This window comes from Sceloporus undulatus, chromosome 4, assembly GCF_019175285.1.
Source record: "Sceloporus undulatus isolate JIND9_A2432 ecotype Alabama chromosome 4, SceUnd_v1.1, whole genome shotgun sequence".
Lineage (NCBI taxonomy): Eukaryota > Metazoa > Chordata > Lepidosauria > Squamata > Phrynosomatidae > Sceloporus > Sceloporus undulatus.
The window spans coordinates 153,116,340-153,139,994 of record NC_056525.1 but is presented as its reverse complement, the minus strand read 5'-3'; the positions used below and the strand labels follow the sequence as shown (position 1 = coordinate 153,139,994).

The 23,655-nt window shown below is 39.4% G+C and overlaps 1 protein-coding gene across 1 annotated transcript; it reads left to right on the top strand.

Moving 5' to 3' along the window:
* Positions 1-2,485: 2,485 nt before the first annotated feature.
* LOC121929617 (pancreatic alpha-amylase-like) lies at positions 2,486-13,615 on the top strand. The gene is given in 12 exon segments (XM_042465364.1): positions 2,486-2,713; positions 4,459-4,605; positions 6,277-6,474; positions 7,004-7,234; positions 8,788-8,921; positions 9,024-9,146; positions 9,273-9,372; positions 10,310-10,330; positions 10,332-10,378; positions 10,380-10,427; positions 12,547-12,672; positions 13,317-13,615. Coding segments are annotated over 12 exon segments (1,533 nt in total). The 5' UTR covers positions 2,486-2,545; the 3' UTR covers positions 13,507-13,615.
* The last annotated feature ends 10,040 nt before the right edge of the window (positions 13,616-23,655 follow it).

Below are 23,655 nucleotides of genomic sequence, written 5' to 3'. Positions count from 1 at the left end.
ACAGTGTCTGTTTCATAATATCTGGTAGGGTTTTATTTTGTGGCCTGTGTCATTTTATAATAAATTAATAAAATGCTGCTAGGAGAAATAATTCAGAGCTTTGGAGTGATATGCCTTAAAAATGGTGATGAGATTTACACCTTGTCATACTAACACTACGAAAGCAGATGAAACCTGTGATTGTTGCTTTGCTGCAGTAATGAAAATGATGAAAGGAAGCAAATGGAAATTAAATGCCAACTAGACAAAAGTGCTGTTTCATAATAAACAGTTGGATTCAAGACTGGATTTCAACATGTTCTGGAAGGAAGTACTGTCTCCTGGAAACATCAGCTCTACAGCTTGGGAGTACACCTTGAAGCTATCCTGCCCCACTATTCCAGGTGACATTAGAGATAAGGAATGTGGTTGTACCATTATGTTTAATGTACTAACAATAACCTTTCCTGAAACAATCTGATTCTCATCTCAGAGTAGTCATATCATGTCTTGATTACTGCAGTATACTCTTTGTAAGACTATCCTTGACGAGGGTCTGTAAGCTTCACTTAGTGCAAAATGTAACCCCTCGGTTGATGTGCAATATGCAAAGAACAGTACCCAGTGTCAAGATCATATACCACCAACAGTGTAAGATATGCAACAATTGCCACTTGTTTTCAAGGCTCAAATCACATTTGAGTTTTAACAATTGAACCCTCAAATTGCTCACTATCTGAAGGATTGCTTGTTTTGCTATGAATGGGCCAAGTCAGTAAAATCTACAGGAGATCCATGGTTATCTGAAGAGGTATGCTTGAGGCAGGATTTTCTCCTGTGTCACTACTAAATTGTGGGATGGACTCCATTTGTAATTTGAATCTGTCTTCAGTTTGACTGCTTTTAGAAAAGGCAATAAAATACATATTTTCAATTCATTTTTCAAAAGTTCTTTCTCATGTTTTCAATTATTTTATTGTTTTTTATTATTTTTTTTTATTTTAGTGTTTAACAATTTTATGTTTTAATGTGTTGTTATTTTCCGTGTCATACACTGGGCTCTTAGGGAACCTGCATGGTATAATGGTTTGAGTCTTGGGCTGGGTTTCCAGGAGATCAGGGTTTGAATTCCGGCTCAGCCATGCATGCCCACTGGGTGACCTTTGCCAAGTCACACTCTCTCAGCCTCAGAGGAAAACAATAGTAAACCTCCTCTGAATAAATCTTAGCAAGAAAACCTTAGGCGAGGTCTCCATAAGTCAGAATTGATTTGAAGGCATTAGTAACCAACAAACACCTCCTCAGTGAGGCAGTGTGGTGTAGTGGTTTGAGTGTTGGACTAGAAAACTGTGGGTCAAGGGTCCAAATCCCCACTTGACCATAGAAATCCAATGGGTGACTTTGGACAAGTCACAGTCTCTCACTCAGGGGAAGGCAAAGTCAAACTTCTTCTGAACAAATCTTGCCAAGAAAACCCTATGATAAGTGTCTGACCGCATGATGCTAATGTCTTAATGTCACCTTTTAAGTCAGAAGGTGACCTGAAGGCACACAACAACAACAACAACAACAACAACAACAACTGTTTGGTTGTTTTATAGAAAAGCAGTATAGACATGAAAATAAATGTTACATCTCTATATGCATGGAGGATCTCCACCTTATACTGTATATAGGTTATGGGAATCAGTCACTAAGTATTAGTGATTCAAAGGTTTCTGAACTAAAGAAAGATCTCTAAACTATACAGTTGTCCCTCCATATTCGCTAGGGTTATGGGAACAAGACCCCCGTGAATATGAAAAAACCGCAAATAACAAAAACACTGTTTTTACCTGAGAGGACACCTCTCTAGGAATCTCTAGGTCCTCCAGTGCAACTCTGTGGTCAATGTCCAACATACACTGACCATAGAATGGCACTGGAGTAGCTACAAATGGTCTTTCAGTGCAACATTTAGTTAAAGTTGACCACAGAGTTGCACTGGAGGACCTAGGCAGTCCTAGAGAGAACATATTAATGAAATCCGTGAATAATCAAATCCACAAATATCAAAGCTGCAAATATGGAGGGATGACTGTATAAGGATTATGGAAAAGCAATGCCTCCAGTTACTCTGTGGTACAGTCTCATATTTTTAAGACTTAGCTAAAGTTCTCTATCTTGCTTTGATGTCTTGCCTTGGAAGTTTCTATGAAGAGGCCATTAATGAGGAACAATGTTTTTCTCTCTCTTTAATATGCAAAACTCAAATAAAGCCTGTTCTTCCTAGCGACACTATCTAATCTATGCAGATGAGAACCCAAATGTGAGAAATCACCTTGAATCTTATCCTTGTCTATGCATTTGAAGTTGTTAGCCAGAGAATTTGGTTTGTTATCTTCACCTGTTACATTGTTTGAAACATCTAATGGAATGACCTTTGATTACAGGAAAATGACTAAATATAACCAATTGTGGATTGAATGTCTCACGACTGACGTGTACTTTGAGCTGTAGCAGGAATATATAAATAGTCACTAACATCAACAAAGTAGAGTTCATAGAAGAGATTGCGCAGAACAGCATGAAGATTTTTCTTCTTTTAGTGGCTTTTGAGCTTTGTTGGGCTCAATACAACCCAAATACAAAGGCTGGAAGAACATCTATCGTCCACCTCTTTGAATGGCGTTGGGCTGACATTGCTCTGGAGTGTGAGCGCTATCTAGCACCTAATGGATATGGTGGAGTTCAGGTAAGCTAAACTCAAGGGAATCTCTTGGAAAATGTACTTTGGAAAGAGCATTGTACTTGGATCGCTATGGTAAAAGCCTGGGGAGTAGTGATTATGTCTCAGCTTCATTAATGTGTCCTGGGCTGCTATCACACTAGAATCCTGGGATTTGTAGTTTGTTGTGGCACCAGAGCTCTCTCACGGAGAAGACTAAATATTGTACTAAACTACAAATCCCAGAATTCCATAGCATTGAGCCATGGCAGTTAAAGCAGTGTCACTATGTTGATTCTTCAGTGTAGATACAGCCCCAGACAAAATAAGGCTACTGAAATTTGAAGTCAGTGTGACAACAGAAATTTTTAAATGACTTGTTTGTGTATAGGGAAATCTGTATGTACTGAATTTCTACCTTGACAATCCAGTGTTAAACTGAAAGACAAAGTATGGATACAAGTTCTGATTGTATGCTGAGTTATTCCATGTGAAGTCTGGCGGACTATTGTGTTGTAGACTCTTAGGCTGTGTAACTGGTTGAGCATACCAGACTTGCCATTCAAATGACATTTATCAAGCATCTGGATGACTGTTGAAACTCAGTGGAATCTGGCATCATAAATGTGTGCTGGGTTACCCACAGGTAATAATAAAACTTCTTCAAAATATATACACTCATTGCACAGATTCGCTCAACAGACATTTGCATCATGGGAATACAAGCATTTCAATTATCCCTTTAAGAAATGTTTCACAAATAATAACAAATTCCTAGGATATTAGAAATAAAACAAGATTATTTCAAGAAATTGTCAGATTACAGATCCCAGCATCCTTTACAATGGTAAGGCGCGTTACAGAGTGCCCAAGAAGGGCGCTCTGCCACCGCCGCTGTTTGCTATGTCTGGGAACCGCAGCGGCCAAACCGTGTGGTTCCCAGGCACAGCAAGAAAGAAGCGCTGAAATGGCGCTTCTTTCTGCGACCTGGAAGTGGTGCCGCGAGGCACTAATCGCACACTCGTGGCATCACTACGGGTCCACGACATCAAAATGGCAGCCCCCATGTGGATGGGTGCCGCCATTTTGTACGGACTCGGTCCGTATTAGAGTTGAGGGGCGTCCGGAAGGGATGCCCCTTCTCAGCCCTAACACGCCCCTTCCTAACCCTAATACGCCCCTTCGGCACGTCTGTAACACGCCTAAGAATTGGTAATAATCTACTTTTATTTCTGATATTCCAGGAGTTTGTTATTATTTGTGAAACATTTCTTAAAGGGATCATTCAAATAATTGTATTCCCTTGATTGAAATGTCTGTTGAGCAAATCTGTGCAATTAGTGTTGGCTATGTTGGCTGGGGCTAGTGGGACTTTCAGTTCAGCATCTACAAATATTCATGATTCTCATCTCTGTGTAAAGCAAAGGCCTGGAAGCCTGCTTTTAGCTTCAGTGAGCCCACTCCACTGCTAATTTTCACACTCCTTTGAATTAAAAACTACTGGCAGAGAAGGTTGCAGGCAATATATTCTGCGTCTTAGATTTTGAAAACTTTTTTTGTTGAGAATTCATTGAGAAAGCTTGGAAAAAATCAGATACTTCAGGGGGTTCAGGTGGACAAAGTTTGCCCATTGCTATTTTTATACTGTCTACACAGAATCTGGCAGTGTCAGCTGAAGCCCCCAGTGTTAGTAAAGATGTACCACAGTCCTTTCCCTAACCTGTTAAACTATTTATCCCAGGGCATTTTACGATATCTTTTTTTTATTACAGATCTCCCCTCCAAATGAAAACATTGTCATTACAAATCCATGGAGGCCATGGTGGGAAAGATATCAGCCTATCAGCTACAAGCTATGTTCACGATCTGGAAGTGAGAATGAATTGATAGACATGGTGACCAGATGCAACAATGTTGGAGTAAGTGACTCAGAAATCCTGACTAGACTGATAACCAGTTGCTTTTAGATCAAAGAAACTCTGCTTCCATGCTCATGATATTAGAGGAACAGTTCATCCAGAAAGATATCCTGTAAAATCCAATTTGCAGTCACTCAGACATGTTCTTCAAGAGATGTTGAGTTGTTCTTTTGGGCAAATAAGAGTACTCAAGGCTGATGCTTATTTTAAATATTTTTATGTAAACATCTTAAGGTTCACCTGAAAAGCAATATATAAATACATGAAATCAATATTTTGAATATTCAAAAAAAAAAAAAAAATAAAGAGAGAGAGAGATGTTGAGTTGTTGAAACAAGGAGATTATAGGACCCCTATAGCTTTCCATAGTTAGCAATTTGGCTGCAATTTGGACTCTCTGGAATTTCTGAAGAATTTCTAAAGGCAGCCTAACATAGAATATGTTGCAGTAATTCAGACAGGATGTAATGAAGGCATGCATCACTATAGCCGTATGTGATGTCTCAGGGAATGAGCACAACTGGCACACTAGTTTTAACTGCAAATGCAGTCTTGTCCACTGCTGAAACATCCAGGCTCAGCTCTGAGTCCATCAGCACATCCAAGCTATTTGCATAAAATTTTAAAAGTGTAAGCATATCCAACACAGGTGGAATCCCTATTCCCAGACTGGTTTTTTGACTGACCAAAAGCACTTCTGTCTTGTCTTGATTAAGTGCCAGCTTGTGTGCCCTCATCCTGTCCATTACTGGCAGCAGACATTGGTTTAGAGGAGATAGCTTGATTGGAATTGGATAGAAACAATAGATAGTTGGGAATCATCAGCATACTGGTGACCTCCAACTCCAAAACTCTGGATAACGTCTCCCAGTGGTTTCATGTGGATGTTAACTAGCTTTAGAGAGAAGGGAATAGCAGTGAGAATGCAATAACAAACCAATACAGATTCCGTATTGAATTTTAAATAGTTTGTTGTATCAGTAATCATAAACTGCCTTATGTCCATTATACAGGGAGCAGGAGAATTGCAATAAATGATTTTTAAGATTGCCCCTGCTTTTGATTTTCTTTTTAAATTGACCTGTGAAATCACTCATTAACCCAAAGTGCTTTATTGTATTTTATACAGATTCCTAGACTTACCAGTTCTCAAGGTCTGGAACACTTAACAATCAAAACATCAACAAAAAAGAGAGATGTTTTATCTAAACTAATTCATTTTGCTGTCCTTTCCAATTTAATTCTGACATCCAAAGATACAAGTATGTTTGATGTTCCACCCTCAAGGGAGCTGCTACTTTAGCAAATCAGTACTGGGAAGGGGCAACCACCAAAAACTTCTCTCTTCATCATGACTATGATGACTAAACCTAATGCTATGGGTGGCATCGTTAAGAGTGTATCTTTGGTGGATTCCACAGATTACAGTGGAAGCCAAGAGAGGGAGCAGTTTCTAAGGTATTGTGAACCAACGTCCTTTAAGGCTTTATTAAATATAACCAACTCTTTGTATTATACCTGGAAGAGAAAACATAATTCAGTTGAACAGAGTGAGGTCTGTAATGCCATTACTACAGCAGAGAAGAATAAACTAAGGAAAGGCTGGAAGGCAGGATACCCCTTCATGATGCATTCTGAATATAGCTATAAGAAATGTTTTCCCCCAACCAGGTACATATTTATGTTGATGCTGTGGTCAATCACATGTGTGGCTCTGGAGGTGGGGCAGGCACCCATTCTACTTGTGGAAGCTATTTTAATGCAGGTACGCGTGACTTCCCTGCTGTCCCATACTCAGCCTGGGACTTCAACGATGGGAAATGCAAGACCTATAGTGGAGAGATTGAAAGCTACAATGATATTTACCAGGTAAAACTTGTGGACTTTTTTTTCTTTGTTGCTCTTTCTTCTCCTCTTTCTTTTCTTTTCTTTTTGGTTATTGTTCTTTCATCTAGTTGAAATATGAAATTTAGCAGATAAAAAAATGCATTGCCATGAGGTTGTCCATACTTAGCATATTGTTTTGTTCTCAGTTTTGCAGGCAGAACATTTTAATGTCCCAAAATCTGGACTAGATCTGGAATCCTTTATATATTCTGTCACTGAGTTAGCAGGATGCTAATACCCTAAAGGCACCATAACCTTGTGTGATTTTAGGATACTAAGCAGTGTCAACCCTAGTTAATACTTAGATGGAAGATAAGCAACAAATACTATATGCTGTAGGCTATAATTCAGAAGAAGGAACTGGCAAAACCACTTCTAGTTATTCTTTGCCTAAGAAAGCCCTGTGAAATTCATTTGGTCTCCATAAGTCGACAGACAACTTGAAGGCGTATGCGCATGAACACACACACACAACATAGAATTGACATCTCAAAATAATCTTTTTCAACAGGTCCGTGACTGTCGGCTTGTTAGTCTTCTCGATCTTGCACTAGAGAAGGACTACGTACGCTCCACAGTTGCTAACTATATGAACCGCCTGATTGACATTGGAGTAGCAGGATTTCGGATTGATGCTTCCAAGCATATGTGGCCTGGGGACATGAAAGCATTTTTAGACAAACTAAACAATTTGAACACTCGATGGTTTGCTCAAGGAACAAGGCCATTCATCTTTCAAGAGGTGATCTGTCCATCTGTCATGTCAAAGATAAACATTAAGCACATATGGTGTTAGCTTGAGAAAATGGAAAGATGGGCCATTTCTTGTGGCTCCAGGCTAGAAAAAGTTACTTTTTACTATTCTGGATATGTTGGCAGGGAATCTAGGACCTGCACTTTTAAAAGAAAACTTTTGAAATTTCAAGCCAGTACCATCTAAGGATTCCTCATCAATCCTACATGCATTGAACAAGAAGGTTAGAAACAGCATTGGATATAGGCATACCTCTGTTAACAAAATAGATGTGCTCCTGGGCATTACTTGGTTACTTGAAAAATTGCTACCAGAAGCAGAAATAGAATGGAAAGAATAGGGATAGCTTCTAGTTAAAAAGAAGAGCAGTTCAACCTGTTTCAGGAAACCTTTTATTAAAAACGTAAGAATATGCACATGTGAAATGAAAGAAGCAGGTCTGGTAAGCCTTGCCTAAATAAACACAAACATTTTGCACCTTCTAGAGATCACTTGAAAACGTCTGCCAAAACACATCCAAATGTGATTTTTTTTCTTTCATCAGTTTCCACTTTTCTCATGATGTCCATTTTAGTTATCAGATCTATGTTTTTGTTGTTTTTAACATGCTAAGGGTAGCTCGTGAGGCAAGCTTACCTGCTTTTCCCCTTTTTCTGTCTTTTGTTGTTCACACAACCTCAGCAAGGGATTCTTTATCTGGAGCTACTTCACCTGTTGTAGAAACACACACACACACACACACACACACGGATCAGTGAGTAGAATCCCATTCTTTCCCAGCTTAAGCTTTGAGGAATTGTTTACTGCAGACATGCTGCTGCAACTCAACACCACGAGTTTGTTTCTCCAGCCTTCCTTCACCATCCTCCCATGCTGCTAAAAGCCTCCCAGCTAGACAGAGGATAAAGAGGAAGAAGAAACTGGGCAAACATAAAACGTTTTCTAAAAAGGAGCTTTTTTGTCAGAATCTTTGTTAACTAAGGTATGCCTACACTTCTCTATTTGGACACTGCTCTTCTTCTAAGTTAAAGGGATGCCTAACTTAATTCTAATCTACATACAGGGACTCAGTAAATACTTAGGTTTTCATGTGAAAAGCTGTAGCCTTATTATTTTCCAGTGAAGGGGAAAGCACTGAATGTGCAATGTCAGTCCTGGAATGCCTGATATGATTGTATAGTCAAGAGACTAGTGAATGGGGGATTACTGCACATAACTATATAAATATGTTTGCAAAGTTCTGTATCCTACAAGGATGCTTATTAGGAAACTGTGATTGGCTGAAAACCCTTCTGACATAAGACATCCATGTTATTTGTTCCTATAATGTTCCTGTTGCACAGATCTGAACCACATAAGTGTACATGTAACCTCCTTAGTCAATACTACATGGCTCACAGCAGAAAGTATAACCTGACATAAATGAAAATTGTGGATCAGCAAACCTGTGTGTTTCTGTGTATGTGAGATGGAGAGTGAGAGAATGAGACAAAACCCTTATACCACACTTTGAAATAAATGTTTGTTTTTTCACTTTTCAGGTGATTGATTTGGGTGGAGAGGCCATCTCAGCCAGTGAATACTTTGGAAATGGCCGGGTAACAGAATTCAAATATGGTGCAAAACTAGGGACTGTCATCCGTAGATGGAATGGAGAAAAGATGGCTTATCTAAAGTAATTTTTATTTCATGCATTTCAGCCAAGGTTACAACTCAAGAGTCTTAAACGTCTTAAAATATGTTTCTAATTAATTTGACACTTTCTTTATTTTTCTAGGAACTGGGGAGAAGGCTGGGGCTTTATGCCTTCTGATAGAGCTGTTGTCTTTGTCGATAATCATGACAACCAGCGAGGACATGGTGCTGGGGGAGCTTCCATTTTGACTTTTTGGGATCCCAGGTGAGGAACACATTTAAAGGCTCAAGTAGTTCTTCCTCCCCTGCCCCCTGAAGATAAATATAAACCTTGTTTTCTTCCTTTTCTTCTCTTTCTTCTCCCCTTTCTTGTTTTCCTCTCTCTTTTCAGGCTCTACAAAATGGCAGTTGGTTTCATGCTTGCTCACCCCTATGGTTTTACACGTGTCATGTCAAGTTTCCGCTGGTCAAGGCATTTTGAGAATGGAAAGGTCAGTTCCTATTTTATAATAATCACAAATAATTTGTAAATTCTTACATGTATATATCAATGATTTGGTGTAAAATATTTCTTCCCCACTGTTCCATAAGTTCAAGAAAGCCCATAAATTTTATGCAGGGGGTCATTTCAGGTTCCAGTAGGGTTATTTGTATGGGAAACTTAGAGAGTTTTTGTTGTGGTGGGACAACAGTCAGACTGACATTGAAAGGCCTGCTCTTTATTGCAATAGATTTCTTAAATGAGTCATTTTGTTATTGTTCTTATCATAACTGTATTATGTGATGAATAACCAATATTGATTAAAGCACAATGGAAGCCTGGGATGGTGTAGATTGATTTAACTTTAAAGCCCAGCTCCAATGTTATTTTTGCCCAGTTGAAATGAACAGACTGCAAGTGTTACTCTGTACTTAGTCTCCTAGCCATCACTATTTTTCTGGGGGCTCCAGAGTATGAGGCTTTTTCACTCTAGAGGTTAGCACAGTCTCACAGCTTGAGAAAATTACTTTTGGGGGACTAACAATCCCTAAGCCCCAGATGGCATGACACTTGTTTAAATATCATGTACAATAACAAGGCAGTGACAACCTACATGTGGGGCCTACCATTTTAAAATGTTCCTTCATGTAAAAAGCTATCTGAAATAATAATAAAAAACCCATAGAACCTATTGGAGAGAGATTCCACATACTGCTGTGCTGATTTTGCTTGCAGATGCCCAGGAAAGAAATAATATGATCTCAGGTTTACTGTCTTATTTTACCTCATTTTGTTGTACTTATTCTGAGATCTCTGAGCAATATAATAAGATGTTCTCAAACAGAATTCCTTGTGTATAGGTGCTACAAAATGTATTTTGTCTGCATATCTATTGTATCACCAATCATCAAATATTTTTGTCCTACCAATGTATGTTCCCTAACTAGGATGTCAATGACTGGATTGGCCTCCAGCAATTCTGATGGGTCAACTAAATCAGTTACTATTAATCCAGACAAACTGTGGCAACGACTGGGTCTGTGAACATCGATGGCGTCAGATAAGGTTAGAAAATGTAAATTTTATCCTACACTGCTATGGAGACATAAGGGAAGATCTAGTTTGCTGAGAATTTCCACCTTCTCTGAACTGTATTAGCCGGCTCTGGATCTCAGTTTTAAATCAGTAAATTTTAAAAATTATTTTTTAAAAAATAATTAAAGTGGGATTTAGAAAATAAATAAATAACTGTAATGAGAGTTCAAAATGTTCTTATACCCAAGAATACAGAGTCAAAGATCTCATTATGATATTAATTATGCAACCTCTAATTATATCTGTAAATATATTAACAGCGTTTAGGGAGATGAGGGCAAGATGCTTTGGTCCTATTTTAGGAAAAAGGCGAGACATAGGAGCTTATTGCTCAGCATTTTAAACGGTTCCTCCCTCCGGGCTGTGTAGTGGGGCGAGGGATGGAGGTGGGGATTATCACAGACTAAACTGTTGCCGAATCACCAGCCGCCCTCGCCAGGCCCAAGCCACACTCCGCCAGCCCTTTTAGAAGTCAGAAAGCTTTCCCGATTTCTTAAAAGTGCTGGAAGAGCATGGCTTAGGACTTGGCTGGGGCCCTGGGCTGATGGCAGCTGGCAGTTTGGAGGCTGAACCAATTTAAAATGCTAAACAATAAGCTCCACAGATCAGAAATGAAGAAATAATAATGTCCTATTTTAGAGGTCATTACATGGAGACTCTTTTCTCTCTCCTCATCTCTGTGTCTCTCTGTTTTTGCCTCTCTAAGTACAAAAACAGACCGGTCAGTGATCAGAGTTTGAGGAGACAGTATAGATCTGAAAAGGAGAAGGAATCTGGATACAATTCAAGGAATCCATATTTGCTAAAATGACATTAATTGAAAACAATTCAGAAAAAAATTGCTTAAGCGTTACTTACCTTATATTTGATTATGAAGATGATTAAATAGATTTTAATCTGTTATTTAAATCATTTAGCTGTTCCCTCACAGAAGTGATTAACCTTATGTTGCTTCTAGGAAAGTAGGAGGACCAGCATTAGAAATGAGCTTATGTTATGGTTCATGTGTTTTGGCCAGTTAGGTCTTGATTTTTCTCAGTACTTGCTTCACTGGATGCAGATTAATAGTTTGACACTGCTTTACTGCTATGGCTCCATCTATAATCCTGAGATTTCTCTGACAGGGAAGGCTAAATATCTCACAGAACTTCAAATCCCAAAATTCCATATCATTCAAGCATGGCTGGAAAAGCAGTGTCAAATTGCATTAATTTTGCAATGTGGATGCAACTCAGACATATTGAAAGTACATTGATTTACTGAAATGTTGCCATGAGTGGGTGGGTGGCTTCTTGGGCATTCTTGAGGTCTAGCTCAAACTTTAAATTTGCTATCCAAGGTACTGAACCTATTTTCAACACCTTGGATAATTCATTCAGACTGAGACACAAATCAAGTTTATGGCCCCACTTATGCAGAAGCCACCAGCCAGTACTGACAATGGATGAGATTCTACATCATGGTCTATATTTTGTAACTTCATGAATCCATAGCTATGTTGCAGAAATGCGATGAAACCCTGTTAGTGAATTGCAAAGATGTACATCTAGTCACTACCCAATGTGTTTCAATGTGCTAAGGTGCTTCCAAATTACATTGGACACTTCTGATGCATATTCCACATTTTCTGGTGCACATTGGAGTCTTCTCATGGTCATTGGGTGCTTGCAATGCATATTGGACACATCTGATGCTCACAGGACAATTCTGGTATACATTAGACACTCCTGTTACGTCTTGGCCCATCAGAGCCATGGTCAGAGCCAGACACTCTGCCTCCTATTATTGTAATGTCACAGCAGCCTCTAGGTGAACATGGATATTGTGAGATTATTCTGTTCTGTTTCCCACACACAAAAGTCCACTTACGAAAGTGCAAGTCTCATGCTGAATTCCAGATGTTGTTTTTACATTTGAATGTTTTTAGCATTTTGTTTTGTAACAATTTTATCTAAATAGTTTTTATTGCCTTTTGATTGGTTAATGTTTATGAGTCAGCTGCTTTGCTTCATCTTGTACTGTTAACAAAATGGCATAGAATAACATTACAATATAAAACTGTAATGCAATTCCCATACTCCCTGCAAAGGAACATGGTTATTTTCCGCAATGTTGTCGAGGGACAGGCGTTTACCAATTGGTGGGACAATAACAGCAATCAAGTGGCATTTGGTCGTGGAAACAAAGGATTCATTGTCTTCAATAATGATGATTGGTAAGTAGGCAGAGATTTTTCAGGGGTTGAAAGTATGACTATTTTGCTGGGGAGTATGGCAGCAAGGGTAGGCTACCCTTTTCAAAATGAATGGCAAATTCACTGTGGAGAAAGGGGTGTGCGCATGCACATTCCATGGGTGGGCAAAACCAAAGTAAAAGGGTGGGACCAAAAATGCATGGATATTTGAACTTAGAACACTTAAATAACTCCTTAATGCCTTGAGAGGGAAGGAGAGAAAAATTAAAGAACGTGTATAGAAACAATCAAATGATAGTCTCATGAAGAAGGTATGGTCACCTGGAGAATCCCACAGAGCTATATCTCATCCTTCATGAGATTTGGCCTCAGGACTTGTAGTTCCTCATCCCTGCTATGAATCACACCAAATGACAAACTGTCTTGCACAAAATAATCACAGAACTTCCAAAGAAAGTCAGCAGTGGGACCCTGAGAACCATAGGTTATATATCTGAAAGTGTGGGATGGTTGCTATGGATAGAAGTGGTTTTATGGAGTGAAACAGGACTTTGGTGTTGACCAATGGATAAGAGAGTGATAGTCCTAGTCAAACTGTATTAATTTATGATGTAAAGCTTTAGGAAGCAAGGGAATTATTTAAACATCTATTACTTTTTTAACAGGAACTTGTCTGAAACATTGCAAACCGGCCTTCCTGCAGGCACATATTGTGATATCATTTCTGGCGAGAAGGAGGGGAATAACTGTACTGGAATTAGAATTGAAGTCCAAGGTGATGGCAAAGCTTATTTTCAGATTAGCAACAGTGCTGAAGACCCATTTGTTGCAATTCATGTTAATGCTAAATTATAATTTGAACCTAACAAATGTCCTTCCTTGATCTTGCTTTCCTCCATAACTGGACTGATGTAGGAATACGGATTCCTTTAAAAATGAGAATAAATGGTTGCAATGTCCAATATACTCGCTGTAAACAATCTTTGCCACCAGTATTTTGCTTTTAATCCACATTTATCTAAAACAGTCTCCATGTGGCCACTGTTCCAAGAGGGAGCCACCATGCAGAGAAAGACCACTATGTCAATTGTGCCAGTCTCATATAGATTTCCTTTCTGTAGTGTTACTTTTGTGTGTGTGTCAAACTATGAAAATTTCTGATGGAAGGAACAGCCATTCCCATCATTGAATCTGTCAATTGCATCCTACACATTCCAGGGTCAAAGTCTGAACACTCCAAGCAGCCTATCATCAGGCTGACAGAAAATATCTAATTTTGTATGATAAAGTTAGCAGCTGGGATATGTCAATTAAAAAAAATTACTGTTCCAAACTGAAAAACAAAACAAAACAACATTTTCACTTTCATTTTTTTAAACAGAATGATTGTAGCTTACTGCAAACACCCACCTCACACCCAGTCAGAAAGTCAGTTTGTTGAAGCACAAATCTCTTAGGAAATCTTGTTATGCATTTATGTTAGTCACAGAAATGCACATTTCCCTTAACATCTGGGATTTGACCCCAGAATAGGCTCTGAGAGACACAGTTCAAATCCCTATTCCAGCCATGAATTTTGCTTCAGTGCCCCCAGGCTAGTCAATATCTCATAGCCAAGACTTTTATGAAGATAAAATGTGGGAAGACCCTTGTCTTCCTACCTTGTTCTCCTTGGCACAGAAGAAGAGAATCATATGTGTGAGTCTAATAACTGAAATATTGTGCATACAGATAGGTGTTCCTTGATAGAAACAAAAGGTGTGTTAAAAGGTCTTTTCAGTGAGATCATGCCAAAAACACTTTCAGCAGGATGGATGTGGATTCAACAGGTTAAGCTCTGTTATATCTGTAATAACCACATTGACAAGTGGAAGAAATAGCAGCCTTGGAAGTTCCTCATTGGGCTGATTCTTACTTCCAAGCAGATTCTTATTTCCAAGTATATACATATGACTACATTGTAAGGAAACAAATTAATGCCAGCTATGAGTCAATGCAAATCAAGAGAACAGGGGTGGGAAAGAAGTCGGAGGGTGAAGATCCAAAACATATAGTAGGACCTGGAGCTGAATTTCCATATGGAGGGTGGTTGTTGGGGGAAAAGTGAGAATGGGAGGTCTTCAGTTTCCCCCCGAAGTAAACAACACTGCTATAGAATAAACTAAACTTTGTTCACCACCCTGGGCATTACTGCATAAGCCCCATTCTCCTTGCAGTCACACTTGTTAAAAAAAATGAAACTATACTTGTGAGCAGCAGCCATTATTGCTCATTGTGTTCTTGCACTACTGGGGCTGTTTATGCCATCACACGCTCTCCTTCCCTTCAATTACACCTCCCTGTTCTATGCCCTACTAGAATGCCTTTTGGGTTTGAGTTTTTTTAAAAAAAGATTTTTTAATTTTTAATTTTCACTTTTTCATTTGGTTTCTGAGTTTGGAATCAAGCTTGTTTGGGAATAGTGAAAGGGGAGAGGAGGAGACACTGACATCACATTACTACCAATATTGCAGCTACCTTAACAGGGAGGTTTCACACCTGGGGACTACTGTGATTGCAAGCGCATTGATGGGTTTCCCCTGTCCATGAAAAGGGATACTCACAATGAACCACAATTAACTAGTTATTTGTAACTAGTTACTTCTATCTTGGCTCAGCATCTGAATTTCCCTTCTGTCTGGACTTTTGTTCTTTTTAGTCATGGCATTCCTTCCCCATGGCTACTGCAGGGGAGAATGAGAAGTGTAGCACAAGGACATCTGTATTGTTTCAATAAGGATGGCACTTACTGGGCAGCAAGGCGCATTGCCACCGCAGTTCACTTCAAGACATTCTCTTAAAATCTGGCTTTTGTTTCAATCATTTCACCCCCACCCCCTTTTGACTGTCCAAAAAAGGTAAAAATACATTCAGGGAAGATAAAGTTACGGGGAACCAGTCACTCGCTTGAAAAAGGTTTGTTTTAATGAAACTGGGTATGTTGTGCCTAGTGTGTGAGGCATGAAAACACTTTGGGCCACTACGCAGAAGAGGGGGCAAGACAAAATACAATGAGCTAATGGCATATCTTCCTACAGGATGAGATTTTACCCAAATATTAGAAGTATTCAACAGTGGAATGAATTATGTATGGTCTGATGGGTCTTCAAGTAATCTGGACAGTCATCTGTGGAACTATGTTAGCTCTGGATTTCCTGCACTGATTTGGAGATTGAAATTTATTGTTGTGTGCTTTCAAGTTGTTTCCTATGACAATCTCAAGGTGACCCTATCATGGGTTTTTCATAGCCAGATGTGTTTAGAGAAGGTTTGCCAATGCCTTCTCATGAGGCTGAGAGCATGTCACTTGCCCAAGGTTACTCTGTCGGGTTTCCATGGCTTAGCTGGGAATCAAACTCTGGTCCCAAGAGTTACAGTTCAACATTCAAACTACTACATCATGCTAGAAACACCTGCCTTCCACACCGTGTTGTACAAAATATGATTTCCTTCTATCCACCTTGTAATAGCTTCATCACCTACAATTGAGCACAAAATAGGAGCACAAAACAATTCTTGAACCTCTCTTCTGAGGGTATATACCTTTCATGAGGGTGAATGTGAGACCACAGTTGTATAATGACCAAAGTGACTAAAAGTAAAAATTGCATCACAGAAAGAGTGACATCATCCCTCAATAGCTACAATTATAGCATACCATGGCACCAGAAAAAGAGCTGTAAATATTTGTTCTTGTTAACTAGTTATTTTAAATATCTGGATTCCAGCTGTTTACTACTTCACTTGATGAAGATATGCTACAACCCCTATGCTTCTCAGGTAATTCTCCCCTTCCCATGATTCACCAAAGATGGAACACAGAAAGAAAATTCAAGCCTAAACACTTTTTGCTAATACTACTACTACTACTACTACTACTACTACTAATAATAATAATAATTTATTTATATCCTGCCTCTCTACAAAATGCAATTGGGATGGCTTACAAGGTTAAAATATACAGTCCAAAGCCCCAACCCACCTCATTATCTTTCCCTTACCCCCAGTCAAACAGCTGTGAAAGAGGAAGCCTTGTTTTGCTAGAGTTTAAAGAAAATCCTGATGGAATTTTGCTCATTCACATAGATGATATGGACTCTTTCAAAGGGAAAAAATAAAATTAAAAAATACCCTCAAAGAGCCTTGATTAGGAAATGGGCAGATGGGGAAACCACCGTACATTCTGTTTGTTCTTTATGTCCTTGAATATGAATTCTGGGGGAAACAGGAAATGTGTGAGAAACACAAAGAGACGCAGGCTATTTTGGAGCGAGAGACACAGTAACTCAGGTATGAACAGGTACAAAGTACATAGCACATATACTGGAGTTACACAGCAATGTGGTGCATTTGATCTTTCTCTTTTTAGTCATGATGCTTCTGTGATGTGAGTGTCATTATTTTTTCTGTCTTGTTTCCAAAATCAAAAGTCACCCAGCTTGCTTGAAGGTTAATAATTAAAATACTGGTTTTCTTTTAAAAAAAGTTCTGTTTTCAGATATTTATCATAGATCATCATCGTCATCATCATCCTTTATTGTTCTGAGTACACACTGCTGGTTCATCTCTACATATGTTTGTAATTCTTTTTACATTTAGTATTTTTTTGTGTGGCCGTACTAGTCAATTCCACACAGTAGGTTGACTCTCAAGTCAGAGCTGCCATGCTCCAGGATTTCAGGACCATTTCTCAAGTGTTTCAGTATAACTGGACATAGACTATATATATACACACACACACACACATATAAAACCAAACAGCTTTATTTATATACTGCTTCATACTGAACTAACAGTGTCTAAGTGGTTTATAAAGTGTAAGCTAATTTCTCCCAACAAGCTGGGTACTCATTTTAGCAACCTCCTCGGAAGGATGCAAGCCTGAGTCGAGCTTGAGACCTTTTGCTGTTATTGAACCTTATGTGGCTGCAGTACAGGCTTTTAACCACTGTGCCACCAGGACTCCTGGGGTACAATTTAAATATATATTTGCAAATATTTGAAATTCACTAAAATTGTCAGTTTCATTGGTTAGGAGTCATGGGGCATGCATTTTTCAAGATGCTCTTTTGGAGAAATCTTTTGGAGGGCTGTTTTAATTGATTAGGGCCTCATTCCCACTACCTTTTAAACTGCAATTCAGTTTGAACTGGTTCAAATGACCGTGGTTCCCACTTAAATCGAATAGCTGAAGTGATTTAGTGTGGGGGTTGCCATGCACCTGACCCATTTAATCCACGTCTTTTTGATGCTGATTTTTTCTGCATCTTTTTCAATAAATTGATTCTGTGCAAGTGTAAACCAGATGTGGACTGGAATCGATTTAAATTTGCCCTTTGGCTGGAGCAGGTCCATTTTGAATCATTTCATGCATGAATGTGAACCACAAGTGGATTATTTTAGAGGGGAAAATGCGATTAGGGCAAATATAATGGGAACCATGCTCTGCTGTCAAGTCAGTTCATCAATTTGGACCGCCACACACCAATTTATCTGTAAGTGGGAATGAGGCCTAGGATGTTTAAAAAGATGTTATCACACCAGGCTCATAAGGTGCCACAAACGTCTTTGTCTAGGAAAATGCAAATATACTTGGCTTGGGACAGTTGTTATCGCACAGCTCTTTCAAATTGCCATGGTGCTGTTTTGTGCCAGCCTTTGCCTTCTTCATACCATCTTCCATAGCTCAGCCTCCCTACCTTATACCTTTCCCAGGATGGCTTTCAGTCTGTAGTTGTATTTTATTGTATTTATATTTATTTTTAGTGCCATTGCATGATCATGGCAATCCATTAAGTAAAAAAAAAAAAAACGAAAAGAAAATAAATTTTTAAAATGAAAGAAAAGAAAATCAGGTTGTTTGGGAATAGTAAGAAGGAAGGAGAGAGGAGCACAACTGCAACTCCACTCACACCATGTACTTTTCTTATAACGAAGTGACAAATCTGAAGCGGTTCTTCTTTACACTGAAGCTATCCATGCAAGCAAGAACCTTCATTTTTCAGCATCCTTGCTCTTATGGAGAGCATCCATGTAAGAAAAGTGATGATGAAAAAGGCAGGGTATCTGTTGTCTTGTTCACATGATGCTTGAACTGGGGTGTGGAAGTATCTTAGAAGAGGACATAACTGAGTGGCTGTGTGGCATAATTCTAAACAGAAACACTCAATCATACAAAATGGTGTTTCAGGTCCCACTTTCCTCTTGCCTAGTTTTTATTTTTATCTACACATTTCTTCTTGAGCAAAACTATAGAAAGAGTGCATGCTTGTGTGTTTATGTGCCTTCGTGATGCTTGTTGACTTATGGTGATTCCACAATATTATAGGATTTTCTTAGGTAAAGAATACCAAAAGGGGTTTTTACCAGTACCTCCCTGTGAAATATAGCTCACACCACCTGGTATTCATTGGAAGTCTCCCATCCAATTACTAACTACAGCTGTCACAAGGATTTTGCAGCTGAAGCCATCAAGTGAGTCCAGCCTGGCTGCAGCCTGAGTCCCCAGCATGCTTTTGCAGCCATTTTTTGAAGCCTGTAAGCTCCCAGTTTTGAAATGAGGCTCCTAAAGCATGCCTGCGACCCAGGCTGCAGCTGGACTGGACTCACCTGGTGGCTTCAGTGGCAAAATCCTTGTGATAGGACCCAGCTGCAGTCCAAATTAGACTTCAATTCAGAAGAGGTAAACCAGGTTATTTAAGCAGTGCAATAAGGTCCTAGGCTACTTCCTAAAAGCTCTGGTTTGATGACAGATGTTGTGGGAGGGAAAGAACAGAAGATCTGGAGGTATCAAGATGTTGTTTAAACTTGGCTTGTTTTGTACAACACAACATATGGAGGTATTTGGGAGAAGTTGACTAGAACAGAAGGAAGATCAATGAAATAATAATTAATTTAGAATATAGGTGTAAAAGAATGCCTTGATTTCTATCACCCAGATGGTGATAGAAATCAAGACATCCTTTTACGGATACAGATACAGCGACTATTGGAAACAATGCCTATAAGCTTGTTTTCCAGACATGCTTTAGAGGTTTTTAGTCCCTGTGAAGATACACCTATAAAAGAAATGGTGATATGATGGTAAAGTCTTTCCCAGATTCATCACTTTCAAGTTAGTTGTTTGGATTCAAAGAGTTGCTAGTTAATTGCAGCTAAAATGGAAATGAAGCATGTGCAGAATGCTTTACAGTTGAAGCATTTCAAAGCAGTTTTGAGGGAATGTAATGCAATTAGCATTAGCAGCAATTATTACTTTATGTATAGCCTTCATTGCTTCCAAAGAGCTCAAGTTGCTATATATCTATTCATTTAGCCTCCAACATTGTACAGTAGATTAGTCTAAGAGAGATTCCTCTTCATAAAAATAAAATATTAGTCTAGATACAGTAACTGGCTCAAAGTCACTCAATGAGTTTTGTGGTGGCTTTTTGAATCTAAGTCTCCCCAGCCATGGTCCACCATTTTAACCACTGCACTATAGCAGCTATGCAAATTTCATAGGGAGAGTTCTCCCTTATCCAGGAAGTAGTATGGGATTGTAATTCTGGAAAACAGCATAGTGTGGGCTTAAAACTGAATTGTCAGAAGGTATCACTGGTTGAGAGGCACTGAATATAAAGTGATTAAACACTTGGAGATGTTACTAAAATACAAACAACGTGCTTGTAGTCTTTTGATATATATAAGATTCTATCTTGCAAAGACATTCACAGCAATTTTACAGTGAGTTAAAATAATTTAAAACTGCAATGTTTTTGTCTGTGGTTTTGCATATCTCTGTGGTGAAGCAGACAATCACCAGAGCACATTTTATGAGTGCATAATTCAGTTCAACATTGGACAATATATATATATATATATGTGTGTGTGTGTGTGTGTGTGTGTGTCTAACCATATAATCATAGAGTTGGAAGAGACCACAAGGGCCATCCAGTCCAACCCCATTCTGCCATGCAGGAACTCTCAATCAAAGCATCCCTGGCAGATGTCTATCCAGCCTCTGTTTAAAGACCTCCAAAGAAGAGACTCCACCACTCTCTGAGGTAGTGTGTTCCACTGATAAGATAAGCTCTTACTGTTAGGAAGTTTCTCCTAATGTTGAGCTGGAATCTCTTTTCCCGACACCCCTTCAAATATTTAAACAAGGCTATTATATCACCTCTTAACCCTCTCTTCTCCAGGCTAAACATCCCTAGCTCTTTAAGTCTTTCCTCGGAAGGTGTCGTTTCCAGACCACCATTTTAGTCACCCTCCTTCTACAAGGGGAACTTAGGTACGCATAGGACACAAACAGGATTCTATCCCAAGGCAAGTGCTGGGGGAGATCTGCCTAAACTTGAAACATATTGAGAGAAGTCACTTATTTAAATCAAGACATTTGAATTTCAGTATTTCTCTCCTCATCCCTATCCCCACCTGTTCTATTTGTGTAAAAAGTATGTGTGACCTATGCAGTAAAGATTGAGAACATCTGCATACTGTGGCAATTGGAATGAAGTGCTACACCCACTTAACAACCATTTACTGACTAATAAGGTCTATTAAGAATAATTTAGTATCAGTGATAAGGTTTGTTCCCTCACTTTGGTAATTGTACCAGTGTTTAATTGTGCTGTAAATAAAATGGCATGTTTTACTTTGCAAATGAATGCTGCAATAAGGTATTTTAATTGAGCCAAGGTAGAAAACCCGAGTAGCCCTTTTAGCAAATGAATTAGGATCTAACTGAACATTCAATTTTACCACAGAAAACAAAGTTGCAAATAAACAGAGATCATATTTAGAAGCAACCCCTGTTCTCATCTTACTTAGGAGTGCACAGAGGCAAGGGAGGCAGCCTGTCCAACTTCTAGTATGACCTTTGATGCCTGAGGCTCTTTGCTGGTGGAGTGTGTTACCCAAAAAGCTGGGGTCCTGGGAAGGCACCCACAAATAATATTTAATAGGGGAATTAATATAGCTCAATTGAAATTATACCTTGTCTGGGTCAACATTAAGCCTTCGATCTTACCCATTGTGTAATGGTTCCAAACCACACAGAATTCCAGAGACAATTCTGAATGACAAAATAAAAAAAGAATCAACATGCTCACAAACACACTCTCACGCATGCTCACACAAGAATTAACAAAGCAAAGGTGAGAGGAACAGTGATTTTAAGGTTGCTAAGAGGCGATACTGCACTTTTCCTGAGGTGTAGCTCCAACATGCTCTGACCAGCTATTGAAGTGTCTAACTGATATCAAACAGAGCCACGTTTATCACACAGAGGTTTTTGCAACTTTTTGCAGCTCAGTTCCGGGGTGACTGTGGGTCCAATGATGTGAATTCACATTATAACGTGAATGTGTTATCAGATGTGATTACTTTCTATGGGAGCTCCTTCCGAGGTGCTTCCGCAGTGAATCCAAAGTGACTCCTGAATTCACAGAATTCATTTTCAAGCTCACTTCAATTTCACTCCAAATTGGTCTGGTGTGGAATGTAACTTTGCTTCTGCTCTGGTACACCACCGCAACCCCCCTGGGTTGCAAATTTCCCATGATGCAGCACTGCAATTTACCCCCATTTCCTTTCAGTGGTCCTTTCACTTTCAGGGCAACTCATATTTTATATGTGTGTATGTGCGTGAATGTGAATATACAGATATGTCTATCTATCTATCTATCTATCTATCTATCTATCTATCTATCCATCCATCTATGTGTTGAAATTGCTGAAATAGAAGGGAAAATAAAAAAGGAGGATGAAGAAGACACAGAAATATTCACGAGGCAAATATTCACGCAGTCATGCAATTATGTGAAACAGTGAACAAGAACTTGAGCCCTTTTTCATCCTGGAAACGTACAAGGTCACGATGTGTTCAGACCCCCACTGAGCATGTGCATGGGTGCTGATTCGAATCATTGAATCTGCATGGTATCGCCAGTGAGGTAATACAATTTGCACTCACTCTGCTTTGCTTGAATTCGCATCACATGACTTGCCTTGGATTCGATTCCCCCTCAATTCGCAAGGGCAACCAGGTGTGATAAAACATTCACGTTATAATGTGCATTTGCATAGCTGAACAAGGAGTCATCCCGGATCTGAGCTGCAAAAACCTCAGTGTGATAAACACCAATGTCTGTCTGATTCCAAACTAAACCAAATTGCTTGTGCAGACAACGACATTTAAACACAAAAGCACATCCCAGGGCAGTATTTTCAGGATGAATAGACTACCTTATTGACAAATGGTTTTCCCGGGGGAGAGGAATGGTTAGGACATTGAGAAAATGGTTGGACATTTGGTGTGAATATCCCAAACAAAGGAAACGTCCTTCCACTGAGGATCTACATTTTGGTTGTGTATGCACAGCCACCTCAGGTCAGAAACCTATCATTACCCTCAACATTATTATGCTGAGGTTAGTCTTGGGTGACCTTATCACTTGGTAGAGCCAACCCATCTCCCAGATATGACTAAGTTTTCTGCAGTGGGGGTGTCTCTTAGGCTACCCACCTTAGCGCCTATTTCAATATTAAATTGAATCAAATATGAGAGGGGTGAGTGGGGTCTGACCACGGAGTAACAACTAGGAGGGTGTGGTTTCCCCTCAAACCTTTCCAGCTTTTTACACTGCAAGGTCAACCTTCTGACTTGAGACAAATATTTAGGAAGGAGCCAACTCTATACAGCAGAACCATGAGTTGGTGGTTTTACATGGGGGTGGCTGCTGCTGTCATCCACACCTCCTCTTGGTTCTTCAGGAGGTGGAAGAGTTTCTCTGTCTGGAGAGTTGCACTGAAAAGTAGCAGCTCAGCTCTTCAGACTAAGGCCCGTTACACACGGGCTTAAAAGTACGTGCAGAGCGTGTACTAGGGTTAAGACGGGGCAGTGCTTCTGCACCGCCCTAACCCTAGTGCATGCTGTGCACGCACAAAATGGCGGCAGCCGTTCCACACGGCCGCCGTCAT